This window comes from Rhineura floridana, chromosome 12, assembly GCF_030035675.1.
Source record: "Rhineura floridana isolate rRhiFlo1 chromosome 12, rRhiFlo1.hap2, whole genome shotgun sequence".
Classification (NCBI taxonomy): domain Eukaryota; kingdom Metazoa; phylum Chordata; class Lepidosauria; order Squamata; family Rhineuridae; genus Rhineura; species Rhineura floridana.
Window position 1 is genome coordinate 4073046 of NC_084491.1, and position 24351 is coordinate 4097396.

The window sequence follows — 24351 nt, forward strand, 5'->3', positions numbered from 1 at the left end:
TTAGTGTGAATTTCTCCTTATAAACATATTTTTGTAGGCAGTTTTGTCTAATGTACACATTTTGCACATGATTTCTCCTTATCTAATGCATTTTTGTATGTTACTCTTGCTCATATATTCATTTTTATTCACTCTTTCCCATAGCCCTAGAATATATTGTTATTGTTCCCAGTTAAGGCTATTCTGCCTGCCTCATTTAGCACTAGGGTCGCCAAGTTTAGGGCCTGAGACTGATCCTGTATCTTTAGGAGAAGAGAAAGTCAGGCAAGTGCAGGTGTTCTTGCAACACTGTAATGGGAAAAACCACAAGGTGGAATTCTCCCTTCCTCCTGCACAACTTTTAAAGATGCAGAAGACCTCTGGGAAGCCTGGCCTGGCCACATTTTGCCCCAGCTGCAACTTCCGGACCAATCTCGAGGGCAGCCCCACATAGAATGCATTACAGTAATCCAGCCTGGAGGTTGCCAGTGCACGGACAACAGTGATCAGGCTATCCTAGTCCAGAAGCAGCTGCAGCTGTCTTACTAGCCAAACCTAGTAAAAGGGACTCCTAGCCACTGAGGTTATCTGGACCTCATCTAGTGACAGAGATGGATCCAGGAGCACCCCCAGACTACAAACCTGCTCTTTCAACTCCCTCCAAACTAGGCAATTCACCAATTATCTGGATTAAGGAACCACCTACCCATAGTGCCTCCATCTTGCAGGATTCAAAGTAAGTTTATTGGCCCTCATCCAGCCCACCACTGAGACCAGGCACTGGTCCAGTACTTGCATGGCCTCTCCCAATTCAGATGTTACAAAGAAATAGAGCTGGGTATCATCAGCATACTGCTGACACCTTGCCACAAATCTCCTGATGACCGCTCCCAAGGGCTTCATATAGAAGTTAAACAGCACTGGGGACAAGATGGTACCCTGCGGCACCCCACAGCACAACTGCCAGGGGGCCAAAAGACAATCTCCCGATGCTATTCTCTGAAAACGACCCTGGAGATAGAATTGGAACCACTGTAGAACAGTACACCCAATACTGATTTCTCCAAGTTGACTCAGAAGGATACCATGGTCAATGGTATCAAAAGCCACTGAGAGTTCAAGTAAGAATAACAGGTCATACTCTCCCTGTCCTCCTCCCAGTTAAGGTCATCCATCAGGGTGACAAAGGCCAAGTCAGTCCCATAACCAGGCCTGAACCCAGTTTGGAATTGGTAAAAATAATCTGTTTCATCCAGGAGTACTTGCAATTCAACTGCTGAGCCACAACGCTCTCAATCACCTTCCCTAAAAAGGGGGTATTTACAACTGTGCGGAAGTTGTCACAAACCGATGGGTCCATGGTGGGCTTTTCCAGGAGCACTGGATCACTGTCTTTTTTCAGAGTAGCTGGGACCACTCCCTCCTGCAAAGATGTGTTGACCACACCCTGGATCCACTTGGGCATACCCCCTCGGCAAGCTTTAATAAGCCAAGAAGGGCAAGGGTCAAGAAGACATGTTGCTGGCCACATCGTCGCAAGTACCTTGTCCATATCATCAAGCCGCATCAACTGAAACTGATCCCAAGAACTTGCAGCAGGCGTTGCATTGGACACCTCACTGGGGACTACAGTAAATGTGGATGGGGCGTCAAGATTGCTACGGAGGTGAGCAACTTTACCCTCAAAGTGCCTTGCAAAAAAATCTCAGTGGGCTTCTGGAGTTGATGTTAATAGACCCAGGACAATACAAAAAAGCTCTGCGATGGAGGCAGAGAAGAGATCCTTCTTTGCCAACCTCACCGCCAGACACTAGGCACAGTTATGTTGTTTTACTCATGCCCAGTCAGCTTCATAGCATGTCTTTTGCCACTTGCACTAATGCTGTTGTCTGGTGTATTTCATTAGTTCACTGGTGTACCAAACGGGGCTCCACAAGGCTGGAAAAGGCACTTGGTGCAACAGTGTCAAGAGCCCGATACTTGTAGTTCCAGAGAGTGACAAGGGATTCAACAGGGTCACCTGCTCTACCTACTGGAAACTCCCTCAAGGCATTCAAGAATCCAGTGGATTCCATTAGTCTCCAGGGATGGACCATCTTACTCCTGCAGGGAAGGATCAGAGCGATAAGTTCAAACTTCACCAGGAAGTGGTTTGACCATGTCAGTGGGGTAATCTCTAGGCCACCATCTGGAGCAAAAACAAAATTGAGGGCATGCCCTGCCCTATGTATCAGACTGGTGACAAGTTGAGATAGCCCCAATGTTGTCATGGAGACCATGAAGTCCTGAACCAGAACACTAGAAGCAGGCTCAGCGTAGATACTAAAATCACCCAGGGCTATAATTCTGGGTTCCTCCAACACCACAGCCGAGATGGCCTCTACCAGCTTGTCCAGAGAGGCTGCTGGGCAGCAAGGTGGATGGTATACCAGCAGTTAGTTTACTGTCTCCTTGGCCTAACACCGGGTGTAGGACCTCACAGTGAGTTCCAAAAACATATTGGTTTCCTGGTGACAGAGATGGAAGTTCTGTGGACCACAGGAACCCCTCCTGCCCCTATCCCTGTACCCTGTGCTGATATTGCACCGAGTATCCTGGTGGGCAAAGCTGGGTCAGATCAACACCTCCTAGATCATCCACCCAGATTGGCACCTTCATCCACATTCAAATTATGGGTGAGTGTGATCTTTTTGCATACCAATCTGGCGTTAAACAACAGCACACACATGTCAGCGGGCACAGCCGATGAGCAACGAGAAACCCATCCATGGGAGGAGTGGGAGCAAGGAACAAGATGTAGATAGCCTTGCCCTCGTCTCCTATGGTAGTTCTCTACCTCCCCATGGCTATACCTCCTACCAATGATAAGTGAAATTGGGGTGGCATCACCTATGTCCCTCCTTCCCGAGACACCTCCTAAACACGATATAAACATAGTTGGTTTTGTTGGGACATGCATGCAAGAAAATCACAACTGGTTCAGGTGCTTTAATTATGGGAAGCCAGTGATTACACATGGGGCCAGTATTTGGTTTTTAATAGAAAGAAAGAAAGAAAGAAAGAAAGAAAGAAAGAAAGAAAGAAAGAAAGAAAGAAAGAAAGAAAGAAAGAAAGAAAGAAAGAAAGAAAGAAAGAAAGAAAGAAAGAAAGAAAGAAAGAAAGAAAGAAAGAAAGAAAGAAAGAAAGAAAGAAAGAAAGAAAGAAAGAAAGAAAGAAAGAAAGAAAGAAAGAAAGAAAGAAAGAAAGAAAGAAAGAAAGAAACCTACCTGGTCTGTGCTTGGTGTGTCCGTGATGTCATTCATGCTTCTGCTTTGGGCATGGCCTAAAGGGGTGAATACATGTTTGTATATGAAGGTGAGAAGCTTGTTGTTTTCCTGCAGGGGTCGGGAATTATAAGACTTTATAGGGGGGAAGGGAAGCAACCCACCCTGCTACTGTTTCACCTAATTGGCCCCTGCAGTGTCTCTGGGGCCCCTGTCCATGGGACAACCTTTTGGCTCCTGTCCATAGGCCAGGTCAACCAGGTGCAGGAGATTCTGCTCAGGAAAGGTGAGTGCAGCACCTTTCTGTTCCTCCACTAGTTGCTCAGCCCCATCAGCAATTGGCCAATCAGCCCTGCAGCCTCAGGATAACCCTGTGGCAATCTCAAATCAGTATTTTTTTTAAAAAGGTACAATTTGCATATTTAATTATTTATTTATGTATGTATTTATTACATTGGTATACTGCCCCATAGCTGAAGCTCTCTGGGCAGTTTACAAAATTATTAGACCTGTCTTCTATTATTATTATTATTATTATTATTATTATTATTATTATTATTATTATTATTATTATTTATACCCTGCCCTTTTTCCAAACTGGAACTCAAGGCGGCTTCCAGATAAAAAGTACACATAATTAAGAACATACAAAAATCTGCTTTAAAATATAATTAAACTACTGAAATATTAATATCATTTAACAACATTTAAAATACTGCAAACTCAGTTTAAATAGCCATGCAGATAAAACAATGACAGTACAGCACCCACTTCCAGCCCTGTCCTTAAGACCTTCAGGTACCAAAACCTGTAGGAAGAGAAAAGTCTTTACCTGCCGATGGGAGGACTGCACAGAGGAGGCCATTCTTACCTCCCTAGGAAGGGAGTTCCACAACCTAGGGGCTGCCACCAAAAAGGCCCTATCTCGCGTCCCCACCAGTCTAGCTTGTGAATGTGTTGGGACTGAGAGAAGGGCCTCTCCTGAAGATCTCAGGGCCCAGGCAGGTTCTATTAGCAACCATTTCACAGTAAATCACAGGGGTGCCAAGGGCCAAATGCCTCTCCATCTGGTCCTTGGCACTCTCCCCAGGCTACATCTCTCACTGGCTCTGCTTTGTGCCCTCCTTGAGTGCTTTTGCCTCATTCTAACTCTGATCTTCTTACTTCTCAGGGAGAGGGAGTTTGAGCAGGTGTAGGTTAGAAGCAAGCCTACTACACAAAGGTAACATTAACACTTGTTCCACCCACTTGTGCTGCTGGCCCTGCCCACCACTGGCTTGTGGTCTGCAGAAGGTTGCCTAGAAGAGAGTGCAGCCCCTGGGTGGAAAGTGGTTTCCTACAAAGAGGGAGGTGAGGCAGCATGGCACACTCCACAGGCTCAGCTAGGAAGCAATTGCTGTTTCCCCCGCCTTCCCCAGGAGAACTGCCTCTCCCAGTGGCAGTCCACCTGGCCATGGCATGTTTATGCAATTTTATGAATTATTTTTTGTTTTTGTTGTTATGTGCCTTCAAGTTGATTTCGACTTACGGCGACCCTATGAATCAGCGACCTCCAATAGCACCTGTCTTGAACCACCCTCTGCAGATCTTGTAAGTTCAGGTCTGGGGCTTTCTTTATGGAATCAATCCATCTCTTGTTTGGCCTTCCTCTTTTTCTACTCCCTTCTGTTTTTCCCAGCATTGTTGTCTTTTCTAGTGAATCATGTCTTCTCATTATGTGTCCAAAGCATGATAACCTCAGTGTCATCATTTTAGCGTCTAGTGATAGTTCTGGTTTAATTTGTTCTAAAACCCAATTATTTGTCTTTTTCACAGTCATTTATAGACTGCATATCTGACTGGTAAATAGGCCAACCATCTGCAGATCAGGCCAGATTGAAGAGACTGTGGACTACATCCTGTATTGCCCTTTATGCAACTTGCCTAGGGAAAGATTTCCCTATTATTCATTCCAGAGTTTTCTAGATGGTCAGTAAGATGATTTCAAAACTAGAAGCTTCCTTGCTGAGATAGTTTGTGGACCATCAGTCAACAGCAAACTCCGTTGAAGTGGTCCACAGCTTGTCAGCATTAAATATTCATATTGATTTTAACTGTATTTTTATTGGTTCTTTATAGTGATTTGTTTTTTTATGAAAATGAAAATTCTTCAGCATCTGTGAATTTCTCCTTATGAAAACATTTTTGTATACAGTTTTGACTAATGTGCACATTTTTCAAGCAATTCCTGCTAATATAATGCATTTTGTATGTTATTTTCACTAATGTATTCAATTATTATGCACACTCTCCCCTAATGTATGCATTTTTGCAAACATTGTTTGGTTGGAGAAATGCATCACAAAATTCAGATAAAGTGCTAATGTCCAAGGATGGCTGAGTTTCGGTTCTCATATGGTTTCGGAAAGTGCAAATTTGATAGATTTGGCTTTACATGTGAACGGAATCAAATTTCTCCCCCATCCCTAGTGGCCACCACAAACAATGTTTGGCTAGTAAGCTAACCCAACATTTATGGAGCCATTGTTTCTTACTAGACTAGAGCTGATTTCAGCTTAATTTGCCATTGAAATAGAGTAAAAAATGACCCCAACCCCAAAAAATCTGAGGGTGTACGCGCATGTTCAGTTTATGCATTCATTGAAACCTGCATCTTTGGTTGGTGTTCTCACAGTGGTGCATTTGTGAAGGGGTTCAGAGCAAAGCTGTTTCCAATTACATGTGTACGAGTAACACCAGCAAATAGCAGGTATATGTTATCTCACCATCAGCCACCTCACGCTCAGGACTAATATAGAGATGATGATGGGTGGACCAATTCAATGAAAAAGCCAATGAGATGACATGCAAATTCTGCCTATGGTCTTTGGCCTGTGATGGCTCATTCACACATAAAAGTCACCACCTGATGAATGTGCAATGAATGTGTGAAGGCAAGAATGGAAGGAGAAAAAGCAAAATGTTCAGAGGGCGGTTCTCTTTTATTTCAATGTCAGTCAACTGTCCTGAGTGTCCCAGAGGTCAGATGTGGTTCATGATGATCAAACAGTTTGGCAATCTCAGACCTATATATAAATTGCAAAAGGCTTCAGTTTAAAACTGGCCTATCATTTAAATAACTTTACCTACCTTATTTGATAGAGACATTATTAAATCAAACTGCTAGTAAGTTACTTATTGGCCGAAGAAAGACTATTGATCTTTTGAGACAGCTTAAATAAATTTAGAGAGCCAGTGTGGTGTAGTGGTTAAGGTGTTGGACTACGACCTGGGAGACCAGAGTTCGAATCCCAACATAGCCATGAAGCTCACTGGGTGACCTTGGGCCAGTCACTGCCTCTCAGCCTCATGAAAACCCTATTCATAGGGTCGCCATACGTCGGAATCGTACACTTACTTAAATAAATTTAAAATAAACTGCTACTATTGTGCAACAGTTATGCATTTTGATTATCTAAAATTTTGATGTAATCAGAGTGACATGTAAAGGTGAGATTGTAACATTGCTGGCCTTTAGATTCCTGGTATGTTAATATGAGTTAGAAATGCAAAACAAGGCCAGAATATAATTGTACTCCAACTTTCTAGAGTTGTCAGTGTCCAGTTCTGTTGAACAGAAGCAGCAGAACATAAGATACTAGAGCTGGTGAAGAAGACTTTGGTCCCTCGCTCTGGTGCTAGGAGCAGGCCATGTGGACTGGACAGGGAGTGAAGAAAGCCCATGGCCTTGAGTACCATAGCCTGTGGGACAGCTGCAGTTCCCTAACACTGTATTTTTTTTACGTAGACTGTATGCACTGGGAAGTGAGTGCATGTATTAACATCCCAATGTGTGTACCGGTGTGTGTGTGTGAAGTAACATTCAATGTGGTTCAGTGTGCACCTATATCGGACAAAATATCATTTATTTTTCAAAAACGAGAGCTGGGATTCTGGGAATTCTATCTAGAGATCCTACCTTGTATGTTGTCCATCCTTGATGTGATTTCTTCAGTAAAAGGCCAACTCAACCCAACCCGATCGTATCTTGTATGCTTCTCAGATTAGGCTAAATGGCAGCAGGCTATAAATGGATTTGGGAGCAGAGACTATTCAAATAATCCCTTCACATCCTAAGCAAACCTCAGTTTTCTCCACCACAGTCATTGTCACCACACCAATTTGGCTGTGTGGGTCCGGTTGGGGCATGCCAAGTCTGGACCCAGCTCAGCATCAGAAATCATGGCTTTCTCACATCGGCCTGTTACTCAGGCACCACAGGGGCATGCAGGTTGTAGAGGTGCATCAGGAGGAAAGACGCAAGCACCTTCTACTTGGTGCCATGTGCCAAGACTTGGGGTTGCCAAAGTAACTCGTTTCCCGCCTATTGAGTTCTCTCCTGCCTTTCTATGTGAGGAAGGACTGGAAAGAAACTCACGTAATCGCCCGTAACTTGCACTCCGTCGCATTCTGAGATCTTCTGATGAATGGTGAAAACTGGCCCCTGCAGGTGGGCTCTGGACAGGGCTACGATCTGTGAACAGGGAGAAAGAAGACTGAAAATGAGAATATTACCTTGACAACTTGAAGGGTTGCCCTTTGCATTTTTTATTTGAGATATTCCCTAAAAGCTTTAGAGTTAATGAACAGATCACATTATTCATCACAGAACTCAGGGCTGGCCCAAAATTTTTCCTGCCTGAGGCAAAAGGACAGAACTAGTGGATATAACTTCAACACTAGTGATGGGATAGCACCCTTCACCACCCCTGAGGGCAGCACGCTATCTTTAGGTATTGTAGAGCCTGATGTGGCACACACATCTTTGTCATCTACAATCTCACTGCCACCCCTCAGCTTCTGCTGCCTGAGACGGCTGCCTCACTCTGCCCAATGGTAGGGCTGGCCCTTACAGAAATCTATTTTTTTAAAGCATAGATCAGAACTACATCCTGCCTCCAATATGATTCTGGGCATGATCCTGTGGCAGAAGAAGACAATGGGCCTGGATGCACCTAGGGTCAAACTAACATTACAAATGTGCTGCTTCCACTCCTCCCAATCTCAGCTTTGTGCAAATTGTAATCTGGGTGATCTGCACTCACTTGTGTTTGAGACAGATTTGCCAATATCTGCCAGCGATCGGTGGATGGGTTTCTTAGTCTGATGACGGTGCTTCCTCAGCAGAACATAGCTTATTTTCTCCCGCAGTTCTGGTTTTAGGAGGCCATCTTCTATTTGCTTTTCAATGACATCATCTGGGAAGGAGATATTACCCATGTTACTGGTGGTCCACAAGGCCACCCCACCCAACATCCTTAATGGCCTACAACTGTCTTGGTGGTAGTGGTTCCCCATTTGTGAAGTGTGCTCCCAGGTGAGGTGTATTTGTCGCTCCCATTATTAACATTCAACAGGAATTTTAAAAATTCCTGTTCACCCCAGGTGTTTCATGATTAAAATAGACTGTTCCTGGCAACCTTGAAATTATTAGCTGTGAGGATATGTGATTGTTTTTAAATGTTTTTAGATGCTTTAATTATTTTAAAATGTTTTATACATGTTTCAATTTTATTTTAAATTGTATTGTTTTACTATTTTGTTTTATCACTTGGGCTTTTTGGGGAAGAAGAGCAGGATAGAAGTTTAATAAACACACACATACACAATTGCTCAAAAATGCAAGCAGTCATCCTAGAGAGGCAGAGGGCTCTCCAACACTGGAGGCATTCAAGAGGCAGCTGGTCAGCCACCTGTCGGGAATGCTTTAAGTTGGATTTCTGCATTGAGCAGAGGGTTGGACTGGATGGCCTCATAGGCCCCTTCCAGCTCTACTGTTTTATGATTCTATTATTTATAACGTCTCATCTTTTATATTATTTAAAAATATTTTCAAAATGTCACATTCTCTCTGGTGCATTTATTTATTTAAATATACCTGTGCTACCTTTCTGTCACAAGAGATACCCCAGGCCCTACCAAGAGTTAACAAAACAATAAACAAATAAAAACAAGAGCTATTTTGCTATGGGCGGTATATAAATTGAACGAAATAAATAAATACATCAAAATTAGAACAAACCCTGCAACACCCCGGTGATAGAAAACAGCAGCATCAAGCAGCAACTTAGAAGCCTCCAAAAACTGATGGAGGCATAGAGCTGGGTTGGGGAACCTGTACCCCTCCAGATATTGTTGGATTTAATGGCCAATGGCCTGAGATGACAGAAGCTGCACTCCAGAAATATCCAGAGAGCCACAGGACCCCCTTATGTGCAAGAGAGTGTCAGGCAGCACTCTGTGGCAACTTTCAGAGGAGGGGCATGAGCCAGGAAACAAGAGCCAAGAAAGTCAGAGCCAAAGGATGCACAGGAGCATATCAGAGGCAGTTAAGGGCCCAGTATAGCCAGGAAGCCCTTAAAACCCTTCCTGTCTAGGAGGGTCCAGTGGGCAGTTGGAGTGGGCAGGGTCAGTCCAAAAGATGAGAATATGTCTCTGCCTGCCTGGAACATTATCTAAAACTGCAGTTCTAACATTTCACCACATGAGGCAGCTGCACAAAGAAACGAAGATTATTGTTTCTAATCCCATCTGCTCCTGATATAGCCACAAGAGTGGCTGTATACTATAGCCAGCGTGGATTTTTCACAATTGGATTTCTGCAATGTTACATTGAAAATACCCCCATGCCATTCTGCTGCTTCCCATAAGCTCACTTCAGAACAAAACCTAACAAAATGTATAGTCCTGAAATCAGAAATGCTTGCTTAACAACCCTCTAAGTTTCCATGGTGATACGCACAACAGTCAGAGAGAATCAAGAGTTCAAAGTGCTGGACTTTTTTCTGTGTCTTCATAATTTGTTGAAATTTATTAAAAATCAGCCATGTTCACAGAGTACCTGTAATCCTATTACTGACCTTGCCCCATAATCTGAACTTCATCTTCTGCAGTTTAAAAGTTAAAAAAAATGCATGGCTGATTTTTAATTAATTTAAGAAATTTAGGATTGGAGTTAATGATAAGCCCAGGCATGCTCAGTAAGAACCAACTGTCAGTGTTCTAAAAGCCAGACTCACAGCTGTTTGGCTTGGCTAATCAGGGGGCCACACCCATGTCTGACCTTTATTTCACTTTAGACAGTCATGGCTTCCCCCAAAGTATCTTGGGAAGTATCATTTGTGAAGGGTGCTAAGAGTTGTTAGAAGACTCCTATTTCCATGACAGAGCTCCAGTGGCCAGAGTAGTTGAACAGTCAGCCCCTCTTCTGGGGATTGTACTTCCCAGGATTCTTTGGGGGAAGCCATGACTGTCTAAAGTGAAATAAAAGTCTGGTGTGGATGAGGCCAGGGACCGCTTTGGTTTAAATTTGAGTGGGAGACTACATGTGCCTGCTGTAGAAAAAAAGGTGGGGGAAACGCTGAAAAAGAATGATACTGTTCACAATGTTTTCCTTTTGGAAATGAAAGGGGCTTTCCCTCTTCTCCGTGCCTACCCAATCTCCTCCCTTCCCCTTCCTGCCCCTCCCCCAAGTAAGTTTCACCTATCCTAACCAGGATTGCATAGGAGTAAATCCCACTGAACTCAAAAAGCATGCAAATGATCAAACCTGCGCTCCCCTCCTCCTCCCTCCTATTCCCTCCATTTTGCCCCTTCCCTCCCCCTTCCTTCGCACCTCCCTTCTCCTCCCCATCTCCTCCCCATCCCCTTCCCCCGCCTTCTCCTCTCCTCTCCCTCCTTCCGCCTTCCTTCCACTCCCCCTCCTCCTCCTCCATGGTCAGTTCATCTATTCTGATTGCATGGGAGTAAATCCCATTGAACTCAATAAGCATGCAAATGATCAAACCTGCTTTTCCCCTTCCCGACTTTCCTCTCCTTCCCTCTCTCTCCTTCCCTTGCCCTCCCCTCGCTCCCCTCCCTCTTCCTCCCCCTCTTCCTTTTTCCTCCTCTCCTGCCCACTTCAGCCCTCCCTCCCTCTTCTCCTCCTCCCATGTGGTCAGTTTCATCTATCCTGTTTGCATGGAAATCTCACTGAACTCAATAAGCAAGCCAATTATCAAACCTGCCCTCCTCCCCCCTTCCCCTCCTGCCTGCTCCCATCCCCATCCTCCCCTCTGCCCTTTCTCACCTGCCTACTCTTCTCCTACCCCTGCCCTTCCTCCTCCCACCCTCCCCATCCCCTGTGGTCAGTTTCATCTATTCTAAGCATGATTGCATGGGTGTAAATCCCATTGAATTCAATAAGCATGCAAATGACCAATCTATTCTCAGCAAACTTGCACAGGATCTCATTTCTTACCTCTTGGATTAAAAAGCAGAGAAATTCACTAATAGGCAAAAAAACCCCTTGCGGTTTAATAATGTACCTATAGCAAACAGATTTTTCTATCAAACTTTAAAAAGCAGGGAAATTGGGCAGCTATAGTGAATGCACCAAGGGAGCAGGAGACCTGACCTCCTCTCTGAGATACTGTACTGCCTTACAAATTTGTAAAAATGCAGACACAATTTGGGTTGGTCTTTCGCAGTCCAGTCCACTTCCTGTGTAGCTTGGAAGAATTGGTAACATGCCACCACCCTTCGTTACTAGATGAAAAGACTTGTGTGTGCCTCATTGCTCTGTGCAGTGATTCTGAGTGGCTTATACAACCGTATTGTTGAGGTTCATACCTATTATTTGTGGTAAGGAGTAGCCATCTAGATCTAGCAGCACGGTACCCATCTGCAGGCAAGTGCGTAGCTCAAACAGGCTGTGCAAAGATAAGGTCGACACGTGAGGTTTGCTCCACCTCTCTCCTCCTTCTTCCACCTTCTCTTCAAACTTAATCCACCTGAAACAAAGGAGTTGAGACATGAATGGTGCTCAGCATAAATGGCATACAGGTGGCACAATCACACGCCGAGTGTCTTGCACAACAGGATGCTCAAATTCTGTTGAGAGGTAAGGGTGCTGGTGCTGCATTTTAAGAGTATTTGTGGTGGTGGTGGTGGTGGTGGTGAGGCCAATTTAACTGTCTATGTCTGATTCCAGACTGCCACTATTTTGTAGATATGACTCGACTGCGTACAACAAATATAGGTCAGGCAATTAAATTGTATTTAGAGTTCTTGAGCACAGATTCACTTCCAAAAACAAACCAAAATCCTTATATATTTTTTCTTTTTTATGAAAAATGATAATACAGTAGAAGGTCTCTGATAATGGTGACATTGGGTGACTTAATATAACCCACCTTGCAAACCAATCAGAGCAAACAGCAACATCATCATGACCTCTACACAAATTTTGTGCAAACAAAACAGGATGTATGCTCAGGTCATCTGGAAGAGCCCTATAACCATGGTCAGTTTTAAACTACTGCTTTCAAGAAATAATTGTATGCAATTTACACACACATGGGGGTTGTGGGGAGGCAAGGGTTAAGCAATATTGTTCAGTATTCTCATACGTGTTAAGGCAAGGGTGGGGATGATTTTAAATGTGTATCTTTAAAAGTCTGGACCAAAAATGTATTTATTTCTATACTATTGACCAAAATTCTCTGGGTGGTATACAAAAATCAATGAAACACAATCATACTATACTTTTGTTGTTGTTATATGCCTTCGATTATGACTTACAAGAGCTGCAATTTGGCAAGCCCAAAAGCTGTTTCAACCTCTTGCTGGGTGTTTGTGCATTTAGTCACTGGGGAAAGCTTTATGTTAAATACCAATGCCACAGGTCAAAGAAACACATTTTAAATGTGTCTTATTGCCTTTTTATATCTAATACTTTTACACTTTAGTGCTGGGATATTTCTATTCCAACAAATATAACAATTAAATGTTGGTTGTGTAGCCATGAATATTCTGTTTTTCATTCCCTCCCCTGCCCCCCCCTGACATTGCAATATTTAACCAGGAATGTAGGACCACCATAGTGGGCTGTCATGTTTCCTGCTAGCAGGAGTGCCATTTTTAGGCAAAAGAAGTATTTCCGCCCCCTACCTCACTTCAGACCACATGTACTTCAGGAATGCTTTGATAAGCGGCCAACTCACCAGTTCTATGCTCATAAAATAGACTGCTATTTTGCAAATTATGGATTGATCTTCCTGACGAGGTTGCGCCTGGCGCCAACACTGTTATCTTTTCGGTGCCAGGTCAAGACTTTCCTCTTCTCCCAGGCATTTTAGCATGTGTTTTTAAATTGTTTTAAATTTTTAAATTGTGTTTTAAATTGTTTTTAAAAGATGTGTTTTTTAATTTGTATATTTGTTTTAATGTTTTTAGTTACTGTAAATCTCCCAGAGAGCTTCAGCTATGGGGCGGTATATAAATACAATAAATAAATAAATAAATAAATTTAATCCCGAACAAAGGAGAGGCTGTGAAAGTTTGTGAAGACTCTCCCCTCTTTGCAGCTAAAATCTTAAGCAGGCAGCATCAATCCTTGTTTATCAGTCTCAGCATTCAACTGGGTAGAGAAATTCCGTGTGATCTAAATGACTGCATTGCCTATATACTAGTGGTGGCTGGTACCCATCAGGAAAGGTAGTGAGGACGGCAGAGAGACCAAAAGTAGATGGGGCTAGAACGGATGACAGGCTGAGCCACACCTCAATTAGCTTTAAATATGGAGGCAGGCAGGTGGAGGCTGATGGAAAGCAGACTGATGTTTGCACAGCAGTGCCTCAATCATGGTCCAGCCTCCACTGCTATGGCAATATTGGCAGTAGAGAGAAATATGTTTAGGTGCTGTAGTTCTCTGGAAAGCTTGCACAGGGGATTCAGATTGTCATAGGAAAGGGTGATTTGGTACTGAGCTGAGAGACAAAGGGAAAGGCAAATAATTCCTCTACGGATGCATCATGCCCTGCTTGAGGAACTCCCTTCCGAGACAGGCGTACTTGGGTACGTTTTGGTGCCAGATGAAGGCCTTTTGCTTCTCCCGGGCCTTTTAAGACCTGAGCTTGAATCACGGCGCTGCTTGTTAACTACTGCTTTCATTGGATTTTTTTTGGTCTTTTTAAAAATTCTAATCCTTTAATATTTTAAGTATCTTGCTGTGAACCTCCCGAGGAAGCAATAGGCTGAAATAAATAAATAATTGGTGGACAGCAAAAGAGGTTTAAAGATGTTCTCAAAGCTAATCTAAAAAAAATGTAACATGAGCACTGAGAACTGGGAAGCCTTGGCCCATGAGCTTCCCAATGGGAGGTTGGCCATTATCAAAGGTGCTATTGACTTTGAAGAAAATGAGTACAGGACAAAAGGGACAAACGAGATAAGCAGAAGGCACATCAAGCAAATACTCATCATGACCATCTTCCATCTGGAAACCTGTGTCCTCACTGTGGGAGGCTGTGTGGATCCAGAATTGGCCTCCACAGTCACTTACGGACCCACCATTAAAGACCTTACCCTGGAAGACAATCTTACTTGGCCACGAGTGATCGCCAGTGAACGAATGAATGAATGAATGACAACAATAAGCTCAGTGAGCTTGTCTAGTATGGTGTGTCAGCATTATCATCATTTATCTGCCCATCAGCCTAAGATCCCAGGGACAGCTATTTAAAATGCAAAACAATTTTGAACCCCAAACCAACCTACTGTGCTATTTTGACTGATGCTTGGCTCCAAGGATGAAATTTCTTTGCCAGAGGTTCATTTGCAAAGTGCAAGTCTTTTTCTTTGTGAAGCAAAGTGAAGCTTATGCACCCTGCAGCTAAACGCACACTGGATTCTTGGCTGAGGAGAGCGGAAATCCTGTGTTTGGCAAGTTTAGCAAGTTTGGACTCTGCCATGGAAATGCTCACAAAAAGAGGTGAATAGATATGGCAGCGGCACAGTAATTCAAACTGTGGCAGGGATTGGCATTTTGTTTGCATTATAGGAAATATGCAGTGTGCTGGCAATGGAATCCTTAATATAGGAATGTTTGGCAGACTGATTAATGGGCGAGAGATGGGTACTCTCCATATACTCAAGGGACAGTATTCTGTCTTGTCTGGTTACATGTACAAAGACAAAGATACAAGATAGGAGACGCTTGATTTTTAAGAACATAAGAAGAGCCTGGCTGCTGGATCAGTCCGGAGCTTCATCTAGTCCTGCATCTTGTTCTCACAGGGTTATCAGATTACTTGAGGGCATGGCCTGTGTAATGAGGAACAAAATATTGGGGATTTTAAATCTTTGATTCACCTCAGTGAACCAGAGTTTGGAAACTAGCAAAGATTCCTGGGAAACAGCCTCTCAGTGATCTCTGAGTAGCTACGTATCTTGAAAGCCTGAGGGTATGGACTTCCTGACTCCTAAGGAAATTTGGGGAATGTCACCCAGTAAGAATCAGGTGCTCCTTTCAAATAAAGAAACAGGTTGCATAAGGATTATGATAACCTTTAGGAGAAGACAGGATGATGATTATCTGAAACATTGGGAATTTACAGCAGGGAGATCACAGCTATTATCTGGGAACTTATCAGGGAATGGTTTCTGGAAAAAACCAGATTCCTTCACCAGTACTAAACCCTTTCATTGTTCTTATCTGTCTTAGTTTAGTTTATTGCGGTCAAGGACCCAAATAAAATACAATCCAGTTGGCTAAGCAGGGATACATTATACAGTATACATACATAAACAAGAATAACAGGAGCATTACATGGAAGTACGTATTAATTGAGCCGCGTATATGAACTTGGCCACCTGAATGGTAATTCGTTTGTCTGTACCAGAGAAAATAAAAGCAACCATATCATCAGGAGTTTTGTATTTATATATCGGGTTCGATATGATAGAATTTAAAAATTTACAGCGAATATGGGAGTATAGGGAGCAATCAAGGGTACAGTGGCGAAGGTTCTCAATACTATCTGAGCAGCACGGGCAGGTTCGGAGATTATATGATATTCCCCTAAACCGCCCCTCAAGAATTGCAGAGTCCAGAGAGTTAAATCTCGCTTTGGAGAATGCTGTACATAGTTTAGGAATGGTGAGAAAATAGAAATAGGGGGCAATTTTTTCAAATTCAAAAGTTAGATTTAAATGTAATGGAGAGCATGTTTTCATAGCCTGATTTGTCGAGATCTGATAGTCATTATCCTTTAAGCGGGAGCGAATTAAGGCTACCGCTTCTCTGGGCGTATGGAGAAGCAAGTATTCCTTGGATAGACCCATTTTCTGTAATTTCAATTCTATTTTATTATTCCAAGAGGAGGGGCTAGAATCTCCCCAAAATAGAGAGAGAAGGCCCGGTGATACTTTAGATGAGATTTTTATCCAGTAGTTAACGGTCATTAACCAAGCCTGACAATCCAATGATGTGAGCCCGCATTCAAGTCTAACTGCCACTGATGGAGTACATCTGGGTACGCCCAGAAGGCGGCGTAGTAGGCTAGAGAGGACCGATTCAACTGTGGAGTTCATAGAGTGGATCCAAATCGGGGCTCCATATAAGAGTTGGGGCATGATCTTATAATTAAATAATTTAATAATCGCTGGCACAAAGCGACCCTCTCTATAATAATAGAAGCATAGAAGGCTCTTAATAGATTATCTAGCTTTCGAAATTGCCTCTCTTATATGGCAGGACCAACTCATAGAAGAATGGAAAGTTATGCCTAAATATTTGTAGTGGGCAACTTGGTCTATATGATGGCCATTAATTGTCCAGGTAGGTAGGGATCTTTGGTTTGAGAACACAAGAATCTTAGTTTTACCATAATTTATAGATAGTTGATTCTCATTACAATAGGTCATAAATGTTATTATCATCCGTCTAAGGCCGATCTTAGAAAAGGATAAAAGTACAGCGTCATCGGCATAAAGTAACAAAGGACATCTGACATCTGCAATTTTAGGGATATGAAAATCATGGGAGAGGCGACTTCCGGGAAGGGTGACTTCGCCTGTGCCTGCTTTTTGAGACGAGCTCTCATCTCAGAAGAAGCTTTTTCAGTTTAAAATCAGTCAGAACGTTCTTTTTGACTGGTAAAGATTTTCTCCCGGGCAGGGAGAAACGTAGAGATTAACCACAAAGCCTGTTTTTGTTGGGAGGACTGGATTTCATTAATTTATGAGAGAAAGTTCAGCCAGCAAGCCGGACAGACTTCCATCAAGCTCTAACTGATTAAGCAACACGTTTATCTTTTCTTCAAAGAAAAACGGACTTTAACAGGCAAGCATCCTTCTTTCTATTTTTTTTTCACTTGGTTTAAATTGTTGCAGCAAAAAGAGATTTGTCAATGAATCAGCTATAAAGAACTTTTGGGTGAGTTATAACTCTTCTCTTTTATCCACGAAATTAAGGAGGAAAGAAATTGAAAAAGCTTATCTTTGTTTTTATTGCAAAAAGCTGGCCTGGAAGTGCATTCTAAAGATACTAACGGAAGAGGGATTTCTATTTCAAGGAGGGAAAAAAATAAATAAATTTGATTTATGAATTTTGGAGTATTATATGTCCGGGACTATTTTCTTTTTGGTCTATTTCATTTGGACGAATCTGCTTGTTCACGACACCACTAACTGTTTTGATGCTGGGAACTAAATTTGTTTTGTATTCCTGAACATATAAGAGATAAGGCAGGCTGTACAGTTTACACTCTGATGTCAGTAAGCCTGGAATATTAACCCAATTGTGGCTGAAATAATTTTTGTTTTCATGGTTTTAAGAATGGCAACCAGGAAAGTGGCTGAGACTGTGGAAGAAATTATGTTTCAGAAAATAATGGATGAGATTGAGATAACGAAACAAACCCTGAGACAGGGTAGACAGGAGATGAAAATTGAACTTAGCAAAATGACGCAGGAGCTTAAAGAAATAGGGGATTCTGTGAAAGAGGAGATTGTTGAGATTAGAGATGAGAAAAGAAAAATTAAAGGGAAGATACAAGCCTTGGAGATTGGAACAAATGTGGAATTGGAAAAAGATCTGGAGTTTACGGATATTAGAAATAAAGTTTACTGTTTGGAATTCAACGTTGTCTCTGAAGAAATTAATGAAGATATTAGTGATAAAGTTATCAATGTTTTGGATAATTTTCTGGACTGGAATGATGTGATGGAGCTTGACATAGAAAAAATCTATGGAATTAACTACAGATATGTGACAATGGAAAAATTCTCAAGAGATGAGCCAGTGCATTTTGTAAAAAAGAAGAACAGAGATATGACTTTACAACAATATTTCAGCAACATATTCAGAATTGATGGCAAGGAAATATTTCTGATAAAGGAAATTCCCATCAGACTCTTATTATATGACTATGGCTATGACAGCAAGATTATCATGGGTTACTGATAATGGAAGAATGGATACTGAAACTATTGGACTTAACAGGACTATTGAAGATGGAAGATGGAATTAATATTGATAATGGAAGAATGGTTATTGAAATTATTGGACCTAACAGATTTGATGAGATGGATTAATCGATATGTTTATTTGGACTATGGCTATGACAACAAGATTATTATGGGATACTGATAATGGAAGAATGGCTACTGAAATTACTGGACTTAACAGGATTACTGAAGATGGAAGATGGAATTAATATTGATAATGGAAGAATGGCTATTGAAATTATTGGACCTAACAGATTTGAATGAGATGGATTAATCGACATGCTTATTTGGAGAAAAATTGAAAGATATATCTTTCAAGGAATTGAAACCTCTCTTTGACTTTTTGTGGAAAAAATAAAGCAATGTTTATGAGATTTGATGATTAATTAAGATAACTACTGGAGGAAAGTGATTTTATAATATAATTTAAGAGACAGGATTGTTATATATTGTAGACCTATGACTGATCTGCGACAAATCGGAAGTCAACAATTTATTTTATTGTTTAATTTTTTTTTGTTTTTTGTCTTTGAAAATTTGAATAAAAATTAATGATAAAAAAAAAGAAAATCATGGGAGAGGCAAGAGTCCTTTAAATCGTTCAAATAAAGAGTAAATAAAAGGGGAGCTAAAACACAGCCTTGTCTTTCTCCTGTGAACGCTGGGATGGAGTTTTTTAAGCCACCCTCCTTGTCGCACGAGACTCGAAGCGACGTATGCTGATGTAGGTTATAAATTAAATAGAGCAGCCTTTTATCAATAGTCGTATTCATTCATTTATGCCAGAGTTTGTCCCGAGGTATAGAGTCAAATGCTGCCTTTAGGTCCACAAAGGCAACATGAAGATTGGTGCTCTTATATTTACTATATTTCGCTGCTAAATGGTGTAAAATGAGGTAGTGATCTAGGTTTGAGGAGCCTCTTCTAAAGCCTACTTGTTCTATGGCAAGAATGTTATACTCATCCATCCAAGCTTGTAATTTATTTTTCAGATATAAGGCATAAAGTTTACTTATTGTCGAAAGAAGGCTGATGGGGCGGTAATTGGAGGGATCTTGTCGATTCCCCTTTTTAAATATGGGAATTACTATGGCTTCTTGCCATGAAGCTGGAAAGCATCCCGTTTCATTAAGTTTAGTAAACATCCTAGCTAATAGAGGAGCCCACCAATCTGGGAAGCTCTGTAGTAACTCGGCCGGGATGTTATCTGGACCTGGCGCTTTTCCTTTCTTGAGTCCGGTGATCAGTTCCTTTATTTCAGAAGGATTTACAGTTGGCCAGATGGGGAGCAAATGGAGATCAAATGAAAATGAAAAGGGGGCCAAATTTTTGAGACAAGCCCTCTGATATAGGGTTGTAAAATAGCCTTCCGATGTTTGGGGAGGGATAGAATATAGGACTGAGGAAGTTGGTCTAAATACTTTTGTTATAATGGACCAAAAAGTGTTCAAATTTTCTGATTTAGAGGCACATATAAGTTGATCCCATTCCTCTTTAAGTGCCTGAGTTTTTTTAAGTGCAATGACTGTCTTATATTTCTTTTTAGTTGTATAGTAGACCGGGGGGAGATAACTCAGATGTTGTTGACGATAGTTTAAGTAAATAGATCTCAGTTGTAGTTTTAGAGCCAAACATTCCTTATCAAACCATTGAGGGCGCTCAATTGTTTTCTTTTTTAAAGTAAAGTTGGGAGATCGAGAGGATAATAAATTTTTGAAAGATCTAATTAAGTCATCATAAGCATTATGTAGCACATCTATAGAGTCCGTACTCATTAAGAGGGATTTAGTATCTTGAAAATTTAAAGAAGTCAGATGGTTCCCAATATTAGAGGCTACGGAAGATGTCCAATAGGATCTCTTATGATATGCGGGAAAGCTCATTACGGTGTTACTGCTAGGAGGGAGGCATATTTTCTCATGAATATAGCAGGAGAATTTAATTGGAAGGTGGTCACTGTTTAGTTTTGTTCCAGTAGTGAAATTTCCTATCATGTTAATTAGGTTATGGGAGACTAAGACATAATCTATTACGCTACTTCCTAAGTTGGAAATATATGAGTATTCCGCACATCCGTCAACAGTTTGGAGACCGTTCAGAATAATTAAATGATGACTAGCTACAAAGCGAGCTAGGCAGATTCCCGCTCTATTGATTTTCTGATCCTTCGACACTCTATCATAAGGAAAGGCTAAGTAATCACACTCCTCGTCACGCCATAGTTTAGAAGCAAGGAGTGCATCGTTGTTGGGACCAATCCTTGCATTGAGATCTCCCATGAGTATAATTTTTGCATTAGGGTAGCTAATCTCAAGGTCTAAAATATATTGGTCCAGGGATTCCCATATAGATTCTGTGAAGGCACGGGACGTAGAGGGAGGCATGTAAACATTAATGAGCAAAAAAGAGAAAGCATCAGTTACCATCAGGGCTGCCATCGCAAGGGAGTCGAGGGAAGAAATAGGAGAAATGTTAATATCTAAAGAAGTCGAGACTAAAATAGCCAGGCCCCCTTTTGCTCTGCCACTTAGTGAGGGCATAACCGGGAGATCTAAAGAAAAAAAACCATTTAAAAAGGGTTTATAAGTAATCCAAGTTTCTTGCATAAAAATAATATCAAAATTATACAAATACGTAATCCATTCATACTCTGTGACTCTTCAGTTCCAACCTGCAATATTCCACGATAGGAAGTGAAGGCTGTGCTTAGGCGACTTAGGTAAAAGAGAAGTATCACAATAGGGCCTTAAGTCATCTGAAGAAATTTGAGAAGCATCATTTGAAGTAACATAGCATTGTCAATTAAGTTCAGTGATGCGATCTAAGGAGCCAGTGGTGTCTTTAAAAATTGCTCCATTAGTGGTGTTATATTTTTGTTTCGGGCAGACTTCAATTTCAGAAAGTGCAAAAGTTCTTGGGCTATTTATAAGTCTCAGATCTTGTGGAGGTAGAGGTCTGGCTTTATCCTTTCGGTTAGCCTGAGAGAAAGGAGCTTCATTATAGGCCACACTGTCTCGGTCTATAAGTCCATGAGGGAGCACACCAGAATCCTCTGTTCCCAAAAAGGAAGACTTTGTAACTGAAGCTTGTGTCCGAGAAGGAGACTTGAGTCGGAGAATTAGTTGGTGTAGTCTGTTTATCAGAGCCACTCATTCAGGCGCGGGAAGGGTAAGATACAAATCGGCAAGTTGGCTTTCTTCAGGTTCTAATTCATGAAATGGGATTGTTGATAGTTGTGTACCATCCATCTGTTTCTGAAGAGGGTTTGTAAGTGGCACAGGTTCCTGCTCCAATAGTGGACAATCATTTTGTCCAAGATTAGGTGTTGATAAGATGGCATCATCGGGCTGGGACAGCTGTATCGGAATCACAAGAGGGGCAGGAGGAGATGTATTAAATAAAATCTTTGTACTAGAAAACCAATTTTATATAAGTTGTTCCTTTTATGAAAAATTTGATTCGCCACAGCTCTCGAGTGGCATGTGATGATCAGCCGCCATTCGTAGGGGGTTTGGGACAAAATTTTCATAGATCTTATGAAACTCAGCTTTCGAGGTGTAGTCAGGGATTTATTGAAGCAATTATCCAAAAATGCAATGCTTGGTGTCTGTAAACAATGTTCAGTATATTTGCCTTTGTAAGAGATTGCCAATTTGTCTGTTTGCAGCACCAGGTTCCAAGGCAGAGGAAAGTTTGGATTCATAATCAACGGCAAGGAGTGACGATTGTTCATGGTCGAAGAGTTTCCCACTTCAGTCGCGATTGAGGAGTTAAGAAGTCGAGACGATTCGGAGACGACAGAAACAGAAATCTCAGACTTAGAGATAGTAGGAGTTACAGTGGTAGTATTGCCAGATTGCTTTGGAGTTGACTTCGAATTTTGAGTTTCGAGAAGTTTAAACAAAGGTTTGGAGTTCATTTTGTTAGAAGAGATGGATTTTGGGTTTTTAACGTTTTTTGATTTCTTTGTGTTTTTGGTATGTTGCGGGGGTTTCTTTCCCCCCCCCCTCATATACTTGTCCGGTCCACTTGTGGGTTCATTTATAGAGTCTTGGGGTGAAGGTAGGAGAGATTGAACCGCCTGCACCACTGTATGCAATAGTAAGTTAGTTTCTGAAATGTAAGTTTTAATAAGTTTCATTTCTTCAAGCAAGTCTAAGTGAACTGCTGAGTCAGTAGTCTGAGCAAGTGGGTGTTTCTTCCAACTACCTGGAGGTGGCGTTATCTGACCCTTAGAGGTTTGGTAGGAGTTAAAAAGGCTGCAGATAGTGTTTCATTGGTAGAGTTAAGAGAATTATTAAATCCAGCATCTTGCAGTTCCTCTGCAAGATTTGGAACGGAGCTATTCCAGGTGAGTTTAGTAGGAAGGTGGTGGTCTAGTGACCATTCATGTTGGTTAAGTCTCAGTGAGGTTGGATAAGAGCTTAAAGCAGTAAGTTGATCAGAGTGGATTTGGTCGACAGCCGGGGGAAAAAAGCTTGTAATTTTAGACTGAGAGGATCTATGATGTCTGGGTATATTGTCATCATGAGTAGGGTATTTCTGTTGGTGATTATTCATTGTCAGAGTTAATTAGGCAATTCAGCCACTGCAGCCAAAGTAGTAAAAATGCTGGTGGATCGGTTGAGTCGTAAAATAAAGCAATGAAGCAATAAAACTTTAAAATACCAGCCCAGCGATAAAATGGCTACCACCCAGAGGTTTGCTGAATCGGCAGTAAAAGTTTAAAGAAGAAAGAAAAAGGAAAAAAACCTTTGTTTACATCAGTCCCAGCTTGAGACGACACTTAAAAGGCTCGTAGAGAGTATAGCCAAGGATTGAGAGTTCAAATAGACACAAAAAGTACAAGAAAAACCAAAAAAGTGCAAGAGCGAGTAAACAATGCATCTTACCGGAAACGGCTCTCGCTCCTCCCTCCTGTTCTTATCTGTCATGTCCACATCTTCCTGGTCACATTTACATTGGGTTTACATTGGGGTCAGTTTAGTTAGAAAAAGATATAAAACACGAGGGGTTTGAGGGGTCAGCAGTTCCTTTTCTGGAGGGCTCTGTGATGTTCCTATATTAATGTATATATGGTAAGTGTTGTTGTTTAGAAGATACATGGTAAGTGGAGTGAAAGAGGAGGGGGAGTGAATGGGCAGTAGAATGCTAGATGATTGGCTGAATGTTTAAAATGTCTGACAGTATAAAAGGAAGAATGTCAGGTAAATCTGGGTGGATGTGGTGTGGACGCTGGTGGACTTGAGAGGGTTGTTTTGGTGGGTTTTGAGAGGAGGGGGGTGGAGTTCGGATTAGTATTGAGTAAAACCATATGCTTATGTGCCTTAAGAAGAAATCTTGTTAATCTTGTTAGCTTTGTTATCTGTAATAAATACTTAATTTGGTTTACCAAAGGCCTGATCCTTGGCTGGGGTTTCACAGACCAGAAGGGAGGGTAAGGTAATGACCAAGGCTGAAGGGAAACTGTAACAAATGGTGGCAGCGGTGAAGAGAATAACAATACCAGTATTCAGAGTCTCTGGGAATACTAGTATTAGGACGTGACTGGTGGTTGCCTAGCAGGGGGATCTGTTGAGATCTGTGCTAGAGCGGGGAGAGAAACAGTAAAAAAGGACAGTCCGGACTGGTGGAGTCCCTGGTGGTGCCTAGTGACAGGCAGTAGCCACGCGCAGGTAGGAACCTGACAGGGAGAGCCAGGGAAGGGCGTCACACATGGTGGCAGTAGCGGTGGGATACGAACAACAGAGAATCCAGATACGAATACTAGAGAATCCAGAACAGTGGTGTGGCAAACAGA

General features: G+C 41.9%; 1 protein-coding gene across 1 annotated transcript in view; it reads right to left on the reverse strand.

Annotated features, from left to right (window-relative positions):
- Positions 1 to 24351, reverse strand: part of SLC4A5 (solute carrier family 4 member 5) — a 127164-nt gene that overhangs the window by 49395 nt on the left and 53418 nt on the right. Inside the window, exons 5-8 of the mRNA XM_061592631.1 lie at positions 11892 to 12052; positions 8327 to 8479; positions 7660 to 7755; positions 3246 to 3301 (exon numbers count right to left, since the gene is read on the reverse strand). Coding sequence (XP_061448615.1) covers positions 3246 to 3301; positions 7660 to 7755; positions 8327 to 8479; positions 11892 to 12052 — 466 coding nt within the window. The remainder of the gene's footprint in view (positions 1 to 3245; positions 3302 to 7659; positions 7756 to 8326; positions 8480 to 11891; positions 12053 to 24351) is intronic.